Raw genomic sequence first — 15,595 nt, forward strand, 5'->3', positions numbered from 1 at the left:
AATCTGTTATTATGGCTGTTTTACAGTATCAATCAATCTATAAAGACTGTTGGATGAGTTATATTCTAATATATTGGGAATGTTTTATAAGAAATGTGCCAAACTGTGTCTTAAATTGAATAAAATCACATCCCTGTGATGACATTGTGACCGGCCTCGAGGCGGCGGCGTTAATCACGATTCACACATTTTTGCAAAAAAACTGACTAAAAGACACGGAGAGGCATTCAAATCAGAAAAAATTAACCAGATTGTGAACATTTAACGGTTTCCTTTAGCTGTGATTCACACGTTTTACCTTTAAAAACACTACAACGACACATGGAAAATCTCCAGGTTTAAACTAAAACTCAAGGTTTTAAAAACACAAGTTAACAGATGTTTAAATATCAGTTTAAACCTGAAGTGTTCCACGTGTCTCAGTGCAGTTATTTGGTGACACGTCAAATAAACTGTGATCGGCTCTCATTCAAAGCTCCGACTCTGTGACCTCTGACCTGCTTGTGTGGATTTCCGCCGGGCCTTCTTGATGTCCTCCTCCGTCTTGTTGCTCAGCTTGATCTCCAGCTGCTGGGTCTTCACCTCCAGATCTTTCTGCCGGTCCGCCAGGGCTTTACGGGACTGTAGACACACACACACACACACACACACACACACACACACACACACACACATATTTTTAGCGGGGCGTGTGAACGCAGACACAATGAGTCATTCAGCATAATCCTCAGATTCACTGTACCTCTACATCTATTACAGGAATCATCACAGCCTTCTCATGCCGCTCTCATCCTTTAATCTGTTCTTAATCCATTGCATTGAGTGTTTCCTCTTGTTAATCTATTTTACTGCGGCACTTCTCCGAAGGATCGAAGGATCGCGGATCGAGTTTGAAAGGTAAACATACAGTAACAGCGATGCCAAGAAAGTCTCTTTGTTTCAAGAGACAACAACGGAAAGAAAAGATGTGGGATGGAGTCAAACTACAACCCACTGATCAGGTCACTAAAGCAGCAGAGCAGAGACGTGTTTGTTTTGGGCTGGAAACACTTTTTATAGCAGAGATAAACCTCAGTGATGGAATAAAAAAAGATGTACTTTTTTATACAACAACTAAATAGAATAAATAAATAGAATCACCATACATTTAAAAACAAAAACAGAATATCATAAAGCTGTTTTGACAATCGGCTGAAATAATGCTGACCATCGCAACATGCAGAAAACACCCAGAAAGTGAATGTGTGTGTGTGTGTGTGTGTGTGTGCAGAGGGAATTCATTCATGATCTGATTTGAACAGGTGGGAGGCTGTAACAAGATACCAATATCTTCCCAGTGTAGGAGCTACTGAAGCTCTTATGTAACTTTGAGATGTAGACAAACACTGATGTGTGTTTTTCTTGTGAAACTAGTCCGTCACTATTTGGAGGGAAACACAGGAATGACGCTGTATCGGCACGCCGGACTCGGTACCTTCTCCACACTGGCGTAGCGGCTGGCCAGCTGCTTCCTGAGGTCGGCGATGTGATGGTCGTACTTCTTCAGGTCCTTCTTGAAGTGGTCTGCCCGGAATGTCAGCAAAGGTTTTTCTACCTCAGTGTGGAGCTGTGAAGACAAGTCGCTCAGCTGTTCATTTAATAATTCTTGTTGTGTCATGTGAAGAAAGCGAATAAAACATCTGCATTCTCTCTAGTGTGCACCAGGGGGCGACTCCTCTGGTTGTATAGAAGTCTATGAGAAAATGACTCTACTTCTCTCTTGATTTATTACCTCAGTAAACATTGTAAACATGAGTTTATGGTCTCAAGCTCTAGTTTCAAGTCTTCTTCAATACAGCATGATGTTCATTTAGTAACTTATGGTCCATTTAGAGTCAAACAGACCATAAAGCAGGGGATGCTTTAGGGCGGGGCTACCTTTTGATTGACAGGTCTCTACCAGAGACGTATATGTATAAAATGCCAAAGTCAAGGCTTGAAAACCTCAGTCCACAAACCAGTGGGTAACGCCACGATGTCTACAGTCGAGGGTTAAAATCACTTCTCAGGGCTTTTTGCTTCATAAATCCTGTTTCCTGTTCTACAAAGTCACATCCATCACCATGAAGGGACACGATTACATTTTAAGTCTCGGTTTCATTTTCTCCCACCAAACACTCCCACAAAGTCTCTTCAATAAGCTGCAGTCAGCAGTGTGGGCTCTCCACGCAGAATGCTAATCTAGTCCAAATGCCAAAACTGGAAGATATAGATGAAGCTTATTAGAAAATGAGCCGGAGCTTCTGCAGGCCAACGCATTACCTTCCCCTCACCCGTCTCATAACGAGGCGGCGGAGCGTCGGAGCACCGGTGGAGCACGGAGGAGGCTGCGGGGCCTCGTCAGAACACGGAGCTAATTAATCAGACAACAGAGGAGCACGAAAGAGCTCCGAGGCCGCCGCCGCTGCGGTATTCGAGGCTGCAGCCGAGGCCGGCGTGCAGCTTCTGCATGGCCGGTAATCGGACCGCACACGGGTCACTTTCTTTCGGTCGAGGTAAACAAGCCCCGACGCCTCAGGAGGATCAAGTATCCATTACTTCAGATGATTGGAAACATTAAACGCTTGACCTGAAGGTGCAGAGAGATGCACACCAATCCACACACTAGTAAAGTGTTCGTGATTTAGAGGAAGCTAAAAAAACGTTAACTTCAGGCATCTTCACACTTAAAGTCTTTACAAATCGATGGGAAAAGACCGTCATAATACATCATTTCTTGCCTTTTCTGATCATCGAGCAGAAACCACCAAGATGTTCAGTTTACCATCAAACATTTTGCTTGAAAAATGTCCGAAACTATTAATCGATCATCCAATCGCTCCATGAATGGAAGGTGTTCAGCTCTCCACAGTAAACCAGTCGTGTCCTCCTCAGACTTTACCTTGTTGGAGAACTTGAGGTGAACTTCCGCCTCATCGTGAAGACTCTTCTTCAGCTGAGTCCAGGCTTCTCCGAGAGTCCTGAGAAAAGACTGATGTCAAATAAATCCTGGAAATATTTAATGTCGTTTGAACTAAAACAGAAAACAGGGAAATACGACACGGTGGCTGTTCTAGTCATGAACAAGGCTTTTAAATGAAACCTGTTTATCTACTGACACCTGAACACTTGTACATCTACTAAAGTACTGCACTTCAGTACAACTTTAAGTACTTGCACTATATTTGAGCATTCCTATTTTATGATACTTTGTACTTTTACTTCACTACATTTCATTGTACTTTTTACTAGTTACAGTACAGTTTATTATTCTACACGTAAAAACACATAAATTTACAAAGTAAGACGCATTTTTACTGGATATAATATCCAACAATCTATAAAAAGTGACAGCATTAAAAGGTTGCTACACATTAATGTATCAGCAAACCACACTTATAAAATTAGAATAAATATAAACAATAATAGATCAAAATAGAGACTCTGAATGATGCCATTTTGAGTACTTTTACTTCTGATACTTTAAGCACATTTTGCTGCAAATAAAATGACTTTTACTTGTAATATAGATTTCCATAAATACCACCGTAAACATTCATGAGCAGTCAGACCAGACAGGCGGACACTTGTGCTGGATTAAAGCCGCTTTATTTTGAAAAGTCAGGCTGTTTACAACGCACAGTCTGGGTTGTAATTTACTGCCAGATAAATGTGATTAACCTGTTGGTTTGAAGGTTGTTTACAACCTTTCTGACCATCTGACCCTGAACATTTCTTATCTTACCTTACCTTACCTTGGTTTGTGCAGGGCCTCCCTCCTCTGAATCATTAAGTGACTAGTCTGTTGTTTTGGGCCGAGTCGAGTAAGATCTACTGTATTTAATGGATTATTCATTGATATGCTTTTTTCACGCTGGATGACTCACTTCCCAGAAACATATGAGCACAAGATCTAAAGTGGTGCTTTTGTGTTTAAAAAAACCCTGATTTATCAACAAATAAGAAGTCTCTGGTGGAGGACAGCCCTGGGTTCGTGTCTCCATTAGTTTCATTTTTATTGCCAAAACAAAAATGTTCTGCAATCGAGGAATCTCCGGAGCTGGAGAGCGACCAAAACACACCGTTTCTTGAGCCAAGCCTCTTTTCTGTCTGCTGATTTTGAGATCTGCTCAAAGATTTTGGTGTTATATTGCTGACAAACATGAAAACACATCCACTGTTTGATGATAGTAACATGGAGAAGTAGTGTGGGTATGAGCTCCTATTCTTAGAGCCAGTTGTTCAGTAAACCGACGTACTGTTTTGCTCTCAGAGCTGCTGTTTACTTCACTCACCCTTCCTCCTGAGCTGCCAGCGGGCTCAGAGACAGCTTGGAGAGGTTCTTGGCATATTCTTCTTCAATCTTTATCCTGAAAAACACAAAGGACAGAGATGTGAAAACCTGAGCTGCCTGGCTCAAAGGCAGGGCAGAAACTGCTTCAGCGAGGAGACGGATTAGTGGTGTATCGTCATCCGTACGGATCCCCTAATTACACAGTTTAACGTTAACCATCAGTGTGAAATAAAGATTTACTGACGATCGTTATCTGACAATATTCAGTCAAAATATGCGATGAGGAGATCGGCTTTAATGCTTTCTGATAACGAACGGAGGTCCATAGAGTTACATTATGATGCCTTCAGGCTCTGTTCAGGGAAAATGAGTATAATTATAATGATGTGTTCACATGTAATCTCCTAAAATGTAGTGTTCGTGAGAAACTTGAATAAATCCAGTAGTTTGAAGGAGATGTTTTCACATTAAAGAGGGAATTATGAGCTGTTTACACTAAGCTCTGAACATCATTGTAAGCAATAAGAATACAATCCTTTATTTGTTTTTCATTTAAATTGTGTGTTTTTATGTAAACAACACTCTCGATGACTGTGACAAAGTAAAAGTATAATATTTAGAGTTTCTCATCGTTTACATTTACTTCAGTGCGTTGAAATGATTTTTGTGACGGTGAAACATCGTCTGGATCCTTGTACACCAGCTGCTATAATCAAACAAAAGACAACAAAGGCATCTGTATCTGCCAACGTGGACCATCAATGATGGATAATTAATATCAGCCGCAGAAAAGCGTGATCGGGGATCTCTATGAGTTATATTTGCTCCCTTTTTCATTTACTCCTGATCATCCTTGACTCCGATCCGTGAGCTTTATGATGTGTTGCACCTCTAACACGGATCATCTCAGAGATGCACTGCAGATTGAAGCTTCCACCACAATTCACTGCTGAGGCTGGAATCCAGCCGTGACCCCTGAACATCAATCATCCCCTTCGTACTTTGTGTGACATTCACTTCCTACACCGGACTCACATCCACCATCCACACCTGAGTAAATCTGTCACCTACAGAAGGTCGCGAGGCCCATTCTTTGACTGAATGTTTCAGATTCTCAGCAACACGGAAAGGTCAGCGCTGAATAGAAACCTCACTGAGGGATTTGGCCTCTTGAGTTTATTCAGAGAAGAATCCTCGTTAACTTCCCACCGCAGTGAATAGAGCTTCGGTTAGAAGTGGGCGGAGCTGCTGCCATAGAGAGAGACATGGAATCGGATGTGAAACTTTTCACTCAACTCCTAATTATTCATGTAGTTTATTGACATCCTGTTGCAGACTCAGTGGGAGCCAAAACAATCAATGCACTTCCTGTGTGCTCAGCGGAGATCTGAAGCCCCTTTAGTTACTGAGTTCAAGCATCGATTACAGCTGAGAGACAGAAGCTCTGATCCCTACGGACCCGTTATCAACTCATCATTTATAGAAAGAATAAAAACCTGTTTTCTTTCTGCCTCCTTTCAGAGGATTTCTCACAAACAGCCTTGAGATGTTGTTAATGTGTATAAATAATATAATTTAAAAAAATAAACTAATAATCAAGAGAAATATAAAAAGTAACCAGACTTATTCTTCATGAAATGAGGTCGCTGACATAATTACTGATCTCCCGACTTTGTTTGTTGTCATCAGTCTGCGTTACCTCTCGTGGATGAACTCCGACATCTCTTTCTGCATCTGTTTGCCCTTCAGCTGCTTCTGCAGGGGGACCTCGAACCCCGCCACCGAGGTGGTCCCCTGGGGGTCCTTCTTGTCGGTCTGAGGAGGAAGAGGAGGAGGAGGAAGAAGATGAGTAAGAGGAGAGCATCACTCAGCCGATAAACAAACCACATAGCGTGCAGAAACGCCTCTGTGCTGTATGTTTGAGAGCATGTAGGGGGGTTTGTGAGAAAGAGCTCTGAATGTGTGACTCACACTTACATGTCAAGGAGGACATGCGTTGGTGTGTGTGTGTGTGTGTGTGTGTGTGTGAGTCAAGCACTGTGGGATGGATGTGCAGCGCTTTGTGACAGGACTGATGTGGGTCAAGAGGTGCTAGATTTGATTCCACACAGCAGGTCGTTACAGAACATCAGGACACAACAAGGAGCCAGACAGCAGCAGCAACAACAGAGGAAACGGGGGGTCGGGTTTCACTCACTGATGCAGCTGAAGGCTTTTACTATTCAAATCTAATTCAGGATGGAAATGTCCGGAGACTGACATGAAGATGACATTTGAAGCAGGATGATCTCTGTGTTTGCAGAGAAGCCGGTCGATTGTGCCTTCATGTTAAATCCATTTGTTTTATTCACGTAATCTAATGTCAGCGTGAGACGCTTTTAACTGCACTTTAAACAGCAACGATCAACAAAACGTGTTGACAGGAAGCTTCTGCAGCTTTCGGGTCGAAGGACCAAACACAATCATCGTGTACGCAGCAACACAACGTTTTTTGTGGCTAATAGCAAAATCTATATATTGTTTTTTAACATAATAAACATTTTTGATAATGATCCCTTAGATTTATCTTTGGGTATTTCTATTTATGCTACTTTATACTTCTACTCCGCTACAACTCAGAGGAATATTTTCCTTTTAACTCCATTCATCCGACGAGCTTTAGTTACTTTTGTGATTCACTTTCATGATACAAAATATAAATAAACTAATAAATTATGATATATTATTATAGATTCAGTTACCCGGCTGTATGTAAAGTTATTAATATTAGCTCCACCTTTACCAGCTGCATTATTAAAGAGATGAACACATCAAAACAATCCAGTAACATACTATAGATTATTCTGAAATTCTGCATGATGAGTACTTTTAATTGAGGTACTTTAAATATAATTTGATGTAAATACCTTTTTACTTTTACGTAAGTAATATTTTGAATGCAGGACTTTAAATTGTACCAGAGTATTTTTCCACTGTGGTATTATTACTTCTACTTTAAAAGATCTGAATACTTCTTCCACCACCGCTAGATTTCATTTAAATCCTTATATACTATTGTTTAACTTTATAGTCCCACCGTAGTTCCTGTGTTCCAGCTGGACTCACCCAGAAGTAGTCGCAGTAGCTCCATTCGTTGGGCTTCAGGAGCTGCTGCTCCGGACCTTCTCCAGGCAGAGGGAAGGTCACACAGTTGATCTGAAGAGAAACACAGAAGAAGAAAACGAGGATGACGAACCGAGAAGCGAAAGAAAACTACAGATCTGTGACACAGAAGAGGACACGAGGAGTTGGAATGACATCTTTAAAGTCACAGTGGAACAGAAGTTAGAGCTTCATCTTCTGGATTTCACAATAACTCACATATGCTCTCAGCATCGTGAGCATACTGCATTTCACATCCATATTCTGACTTTTTCTGAGCACTACATGTATTATTTTTACAGGAAGAAAAGATAATTGGATGTTTTGATAAAAAAAAATACAAATCATAAATGGTTAAATAAGTGCACAATATGACCGAGGACGTCATCTAAAAGGTTTTAAACGGCTTTTTTAAATTTCATCTTAACTTTAAGAATGAGGGAGCAGAAATGTGTTTCATTTGGACTGTGGTGGAAAGTAACTTTTATTTAAGTACAATTTTGAGGTACTTGTACTTTACTCAAGTATTTCCATTTCCTGCTATGTTGTACTTCTACTCCGCTACAATTCAGAGGGAAATATTACACTATTAATTCCACTACATTTATCTAACAGACATATTTACTGGTTATAAAATACAGCGTGTAAGAGCTGGTTTGGTTTCATCATCAGGTCTCACACTTTTACTGGTAATAATAACAATAAACTTTATTTCTACAGCAGTTTTTAAAACAAAGGTATTTACACGATAGAAATGGCAGAAAAACAACGATAAAAACATTTAAAATGGTTTAAAAGTTAAACAACAATGAGCAAAGAAGTACTTATACATCAAGGTATGTAGTACTTCTTCCACCACTGCATTTGGATCATGCAGACAAGAGGAAAAAGGTCAGGCGTGAGTAAAGGTGACCCGTGAGCCTTCAGGGGGAGAGAGAGACGACTCTGTCCTCTCCAGAACACAGAGAAACCTTTATTACTACGAATAAACTAACTTCACACACTTGAGAATGTGCGGCGCTGCAGATAAATGCAGCCAACACTCGGCCTGAATACAGACTCCACGGTCCACAGCGTCTTCAATTACTCTCGGGGCTGCAATTATGTAACGCTCACCATCTGCGAGCCCTCCCTCATTGGCACCGCTAGAAGCCCTCTGTGCCATGTCAGCTGCTGCTGCTGCTGCTGCTGCTGCTGCTGCTGCTGCTGCACAACCACACGGGCGTCCAGACAGGATGCTTCATCCACCAACACACAGAAACACACACTGAGTCACAGTGTTTGCTGCAAGAGCTCAGCACTGTGCTGCTGTCTCACAGACTGAGGGGGGAAACACGGAGCGCTCACCAGCTGGAGCAAAAAGAACGGCTGCATTATCTTCACTTTCCAATAAAATAAAAAGGTCAGACATCTGAACAACATGGTGCCAGTTCATGTTCGTGTGAGGCTTTACAAAGAATACTGATGGGAAGCGAGACGCAAGAGACGGCGAGATTCTAGTATTTATTTTGGTAAAATTTTGGTAAAATTCGTCAGAAAAATTCTAGTGCAAGAAACTGATGTTTATGACCAAATTACGAACAGTTTATGTGGGCGCTGTGTAATCCGCGTCATGTCCCGCCTCCTGCACGCTCTACCCAAACGTCACCCGCTGCTGAAACCAAACAGAGTATTTCCAGTAGGTGAGAACGCGTCTCCAGTTGTGTGCTACATGTGTGAAAGGGCTCATATAAGGAAACATCTTAGAGTTAAATATTCTCTCTCTTTTAGCTCTATGTTTGGTCTCCACCACCTCCTGGGGAAATGTCTGTCTGTTTAGCTGCTAAATGCTCCACAATGTTCACCAGCTGGTCTCTAACTGTGTCTGTCTGCTGTTTGCTGCTGAGCAGGTAGAGTTCAGGTGGTTTTCACGATGAAAGCAGACAGAGAGAACCAAAGCAGAGATGTTGTGGTCCGGAAACTCACGACAAAGCTCCGTAAAGCCGAAGGGAGCTAAAGATTCAGCTCATAATTCTCTGGTTCATCACTTGCGACCCCTTTCACATCGTCTCATCGTCATTTACATATTTTATTGTAAGTATATTGATTATAGCCACTTACAGAGCAGCACATCAAGCTGTAAACAGTGACTACACTACTATGGCTTTATAAAGTTAATATGGCTAACGTGTTAGCAAACATTTGCCTATTTTTATCCAACAGAGAAGAAGTAACATTATCTTTCATTTGGAGTCGGAAATGCAACTTATTTTTCATTGCTAATACAAAAATATTGATTTGAATTAGACAGAAACAAAACTCAGGTAAGACGTATAACTACACATGAACCACATTACGATTCATCCGTCTCTGAGGTTCTCTTCTCTGCAGCAGCCTCGTGGTGATAAGCTCGGTGCTGCTCTGCATAAAACTCTGCAGCTTCACACATCACTAATATTGAGCTTGTAAAAAAAAAAAAGAAGCTGAACAACCAATAAAACGCTCGACATTGACCTCTTCCTACTCTGCACCGCCACCGCAGCACTTGATCTGAACAGCTCCCGATAAACAACTTCAGAAACAGATGAGTAATACTCGTTCTCCGTCGTGTAATCAGCAGGAATCCAGAGGAAACACCGACATGGCTACTCGCCAAGCGGGCACAGCGATACGACAGGAAACAGCTGAAACGTGCATAAACGAGAGACGCATTAACTCACAGCAACACTTCACAACCTAAAAAGGAACAACAGGGTGATGTACTCCGTGTGTCGACCCGTCACTTTGTTCATTTTCTGCCTCAGAGTTCGTGCTGATTGTCGCGGGCAGCAGACTTTCCATTACGCCGGCTCCACATCTATCACCACTGCTGTTTATCTGCCTCTCACATCCAGCACAAAATGAGACCATTCATCTAAAAGACGGCCGGCTGGCTAAGTCACTCCTTCTCCTTCATAGCCGCTTAGTGAGGGAATCAAATATTGATATAGATTACCTTTATTACACAGCAGGAGATAAATCCTTCTGAGGGATCTGAAGGTCAGCTTTCAGACGTGTACTGCTGCAGCACGCCGTTTCGCCATATTTCATCACTGAAGGACTTTACATGCACACTAATGTTACTCCTGAAACGACAATATTCTGGATTTGATATGGGTCATGTAAACAACATATACCTTATAGATGGGCCTTATTCCCAGTGGAGCATTTCTGATTTAGACGTACGAGATATGCCGATGTTATTCAGGTTTGAGAAGCGTTCCTGTATCTGGGTTTCTGCCCCAGTTTGCAACACAAGGCCTCGTTCCTGTTTACCACCAGCTCTGTGGGTTCAACAAACAAAACAAATTGCCAACAGTTTACAAAGTTGGAGTAGAAAAGCATGCCCAAAAGAAAAGCCCACATTTCTGGTTGGAAGTACAGACACACCTGCTGTTAAACATTATAAAAGAAGTGAGATTTAAGGTATTTAAAGGGCGTAGCATCGGACGCAAGTTGTGGGGTCTGATTTACGTCATCCGCAGTATGATCGGCTGCATGCAAACGGAAATATTAGCGGAATAATCAATTTTGTTAGCCATGTAAAGAGCTTAGTGGGAATCAGGGATGCGCGGTGATGTCGGCAGATAATTATAATCAAATAACGGCATTGGCCACAAATGATAAGATGACGTGTACGCATACCGTTGACGAAGCAGGTGCAAAAAACAAACATTGCAACTTGTGAAACAGGTCAACTTTGCTCTGGTTGAGCCCATTTTCAGGATCGTCTCAGAGACAGAATCGCCCAAGCTGCTTCAGCAGGATCAATATTTCGGTTTTCTTTGCACACACTGCATATAAAACTAGAATGAACGCCTCACGGTTGTTTGTCTTCAGGTCACGGTTAGTTTCCTATTCTTTCCCAGTGAATGTGTACATTTAGAAAAGCACTGTATTCAATGTCTGCTCCTGCCCGTGGGCCAAAATAATTTAATTCCAGGAGAGACTTTATGTTCAATTAGGTTGCAAAACGAGTTAGAAAATACCGTAATTTCGGCAAAAATCCAATATCGTGTGTCTGGAGTATGAATTTTGTCTTTTTTTTGGAATAAAGGGCAAAAAGCAAAATATTCTTTGCACGCAAACGTGGTCAATGTTGCAGTTCAACACAAAGCAAAGCTGCAAGCAACACAAAGGAGTGCAGAGTGGATCGGGACATTTTGTCCTCACTCAGCGTTCATAAACATTCCCTCTCATGGGGGGGGGGGGGTTATATCCAGGCTCCAGGCTGCTTCGTTACACATTTTTATGTTTTTACTAATTTATTTATTTTTGCTCTGCCGAACACAATGGAAGAGTAAACGGCTTCAGAGAGAGAGAGAGAGAGAGCTGGAACACTTCCTCTCTCTCTCAGCAGAAGGTTTCAGTGAATGTGACTGGAGGATGCTCTGCTGCTGTTGCTACGCGACAAATTACTTTTGCTGTAAAAGACCCCGCCCCCCCCCCCTGATCTCCACACACACACACACACACACACACACACCTTCACATAACAAAACAATATCAGAGTCCCGCCAAAGAGACTCTCTTTAACGAGCTGCTGCCCCCCCCTCTCCGAGTGTCTAAACATACGCATCATATCAACAAGTTGAACCACACGTGAATGTTTAATAAGCATCAGAAACCCTCAGAAAGCATCTGCTCTGATTGGTCCCACTCGCTGAAGGTGAGAACAAGGTTGCAGCGGTGTCTCCTCTCTGAAGCGTCGGAGCCTCGTCGTCCTGAGAGGGTCCGTTCATTTTACCAACGACGGTCACGGATGTGTGCGTCTCCATGACAACTGTGGATGGGGTTGTGTAACGCGAGGTTCACCGGAGACGAACACAAAGAAAGACACCGTTTGTGGACTGACGTCATCCGGCCACCGCTTTCGCCTCCTGACTCTGTGTTGATCTTTGCAGCAGAAAGGTTTAATATTCACGCACGGCTCCTGTTTACTGGACTGAAGGCTGACATCAGATGTATTCATCAGAAACACTTCTTCTCTGCTGTTTATTTGGGAACTAATTGAGAATCTGACAAGCAAAGAGTCAAACACAGATTCCTGAGAGCGAAGAAAGCTTTGAAAGAGAAACCGTACGTCAGACGTACGTCTTCAGTGGACCCCCCCCCCCCCTCTGTTTTCCATTTCAACACCCATTAATCAGTGCTATTGCTTTTGTCACCATGGAAACTGGACTTGCTGCGTCTCACAGGTCTGGTGCGTTGTTGGTTTTTATTATTTATTTTCCTTCACAATAGGCTGACGGCTCCCGCGGCTGCAGCAGGTCAGCGAGAACAAAATCAGACCCTGTGAGACACAAAACCACCTTTGTGTGTCTGTCTCACCATCATCACCACCACCACCATCCTCATCATCATCACACGGTCGCCTTCCCCCTCCACTCCCCCACTCCCACAGTCATCATTACACCAGGTTACATAACCACAGCTTCTGTCTGGGCATCTTAAGACAAACACACTTTGACATGTGATCCTCCTCAGTGTTCTGTAATGAGCCTCATCACCGGCTGAAGACGGACGAAGGACCCTGCAGCTCAAATACTACTGTAGTCAAGGGGGGGGGGGGGGCTCCTCATAATGCTGCTGTGTGTGACCTGCACTGCCCTACAGATTACATGTGGAGGGGGGGGGTACAGAATCACACAGAGCAACAACTCGATTCTAAAAATACCAACAACCGTCTCCTGATTAGCTGCTTTTCACTTTACATTTAAAATCTGCCGGAGAGAAAAGAATGAAACGCATTTGAGTGTCTCGAGAGCGGAGCGTTAATTCCTCTCTGACGAGCATTAGATCAATATTATGGATCAGGTCAGTCAGTCAGTCAGTCAGTCAGTCAGACGTCTCCCGGACAGCTTCTTCATTCAGACTAATGTGGAATCCAATATGCACGGGAAACCCACGATACTCCAACGAGATCCCACAATGCATTATGCTTTGGGCTTGAGGACGATGTCAACAGATGATAGTAAAAAAAGATGAACTTATTTCTGCCCCATGAGGAGACTCAAGAGGATGGAGAAGAAGAAGAAGATGAAGAGGAGGATTAAGTTGGTACTCACTGTGATCTTGGTCTCCTTGACCTCCTTGATCTGCCTCTTGGCCGGCGATACGGAGCCGGGGTGCTGCGGGGTGAGACAGGACGGATCGTCAAAACTCTCCTCAGTGTCAAAGCTGGCTTCCATCATCATCCCTCTCACCTCCTCCTGATGCTCTATTCTGGGAAAGCCTCACTCTCCTCTCTCTCTCTCGTCTCTCTCTCTCCTCGCTCTCTCTCTCTCTCTACGCACCGAGGCTGCCTCCAGTCTCACAAGCTACAGAGCGAGTGGAGAGGAGTCGTGTTGCAAAGAGAGGGGGAGGAGATGTGAAGCGTTGGGGAAGGTAGCGTTAGGGGTGAGGAGGGGGAGGGTCGTAGGGGGAATCTGTGGCGGCAGCGCGAGCGTGACGAAGTCTAGCCTCCGGTTAAGCTGCTGTCACACGAGTCTTAAGGTTGAAGGCTGCGAGGAGATGGATGCTGCCCGCGAGGGACTCTGACCTCCACCCCTCACCCAAAGATGTCCATGCAAAGAGAGAAAGAGAGAGAGAGAGAGAGAGAGAGAGAGAGAGAGAGAGCGAGAGAGAGAGAGAGAGAGAGAGAGAGAGACCACTGAGCCAGCTCATGGATGGAGAAGCTGGAGCGTAAAGGCGAGGATGAGGGGGAGAAAAGAAAGAAAGCATAAAGAGATAGTAAAAGGAGGAGGAGGAGGAAGAAGAGGGGGATTTATTTACATGATCCCTGCCACACCTCCGTCCCCAGAGAGAGGCAGATAGTGTGGGAGGAGGGAGGAGGAGCAGCAGCAGCGGTGGTGGAGGTGTTTGTGATGGGGGTTGGTCTGATGGAAATGGTTGAATGATTATCTTTAAAAAGACTCATTACGATTGGGAGGAGAGAGGAAGGAGAGAGGAAGGAGAGAGGAGGGAGAGAGGAGGGAGGACAGGCAGCCAATGAGACGAAGCCTCTCTGATTATGTGTTCGATCAAAGGGGTTATAAAAGTGTGTAAGGAGACAAATCAGGAACTGTGTCGTACAATGTACTGCACAACGTTGTGCATCTAAATGTGCGCGGCGCGGCGCGGCGCGGCGCTCGTGTTGACAGTAAGTATCTGTGCTGCATCTCTGTCGTACGACGGAGCTTCACCCGAGGATTCAAACACGAGCTGCAGCCCTCACACCTTCTCACGACACCCACCTGGTCCAACGACACCGACACAGCCAGAACAACAAAGCCCCCCGTTCTCACCTTCGCCGCACAGAACATGGCGGTTGGGCAGCTCTGACCACCACAGTCCCGGTCCAGGTTTTTCGTGATCCACGCGTGATCCCAGCACTCCCAGTGTGAGCCGCTACCGCCTCGGCTGGCTCACTTTCCAAAAACTGACAAACTCTGACAAGTGGAATGCAGATCTCAACTGCCCATATGGCACCAAGTGTCCGTCCATCTATACTCTCCTGCGATCAGGGCTCGGTATGTCCTCATCCGATTCGGAGTTAGTCACGTGGGCTGGCATGTAAGCGGCGTTGGCCCCGGTCCATCAGAGCGGCGGGAGCGGCCCTGCTTTCAGCGGACAGAGCAGCTTGTTATCGAGGAAAAACTGTTTCCAGATTGTGAACAGAAAATGTTGTTTACACGAGAGAAAGTGTGGATTCGATTTGGACGAAATCTGCTTCAGCTATCACAAAATATCGAGGTGATGTCTTCAAGTTGTTTTTGTCTGACCAACACTTCATATCCCAAAGATATTCAGATTACAACTATTTAAAAACAGAGATATTTCTTCAGATTTGAGAAGCTAGAAACCGAAAAAGTCCAGCATTTTTACTTGATACACGACGTAAATATATTGTCAAAGTTGCTGTTGAATCATTTTCTGTCGATCTTCAAATCATCATTATTGTTTCAGCACGACATAAAAGCCTGAAGAGAAAGAGCTTCATCGATATGTGATGTGCCACACGTCACTCGGGATGCACGGTAATATCGGCACCTCATCTATCGGCAGATAAAGACCTTCAAATGAAATATCGGCATCGGACAGAAATAAACACTTCCTCTAATATGATGCGTGTGCACTTGTGAC

General features: G+C 43.7%; 1 protein-coding gene across 3 annotated transcripts in view; it reads right to left on the reverse strand.

The window, feature by feature from the left end:
* Positions 1–15,401, reverse strand: part of gas7a (growth arrest-specific 7a) — a 17,432-nt gene extending 2,031 nt beyond the window's left edge. Inside the window, exons 1-8 of one of the 3 annotated variants that reach the window (XM_031862178.1) lie at positions 14,758–15,401; positions 13,540–13,602; positions 7,418–7,507; positions 6,012–6,127; positions 4,314–4,388; positions 2,921–2,999; positions 1,475–1,606; positions 498–621 (exon numbers count right to left, since the gene is read on the reverse strand). In XM_031862178.1, coding sequence (XP_031718038.1) covers positions 498–621; positions 1,475–1,606; positions 2,921–2,999; positions 4,314–4,388; positions 6,012–6,127; positions 7,418–7,507; positions 13,540–13,602; positions 14,758–14,775 — 697 coding nt within the window. In that variant the 5' untranslated portion in view covers positions 14,776–15,401. Of the gene's footprint in view, positions 1–497; positions 622–1,474; positions 1,607–2,920; positions 3,000–4,313; positions 4,389–6,011; positions 6,128–7,417; positions 7,508–8,569; positions 9,274–13,539; positions 14,584–14,757 lie in introns of those variants that run through there. The other 2 variants (XM_031862177.1, XM_031862179.1) reach the window with 2 other exon arrangements.
* Positions 15,402–15,595: the final 194 nt, after the last annotated feature.

This window comes from Anarrhichthys ocellatus, unplaced genomic scaffold (assembly GCF_004355925.1).
Source record: "Anarrhichthys ocellatus isolate YVR2014 unplaced genomic scaffold, GSC_Weel_1.0 scaffold26, whole genome shotgun sequence".
In the NCBI taxonomy this organism is placed as follows: Eukaryota; Metazoa; Chordata; class Actinopteri; order Perciformes; family Anarhichadidae; genus Anarrhichthys; species Anarrhichthys ocellatus.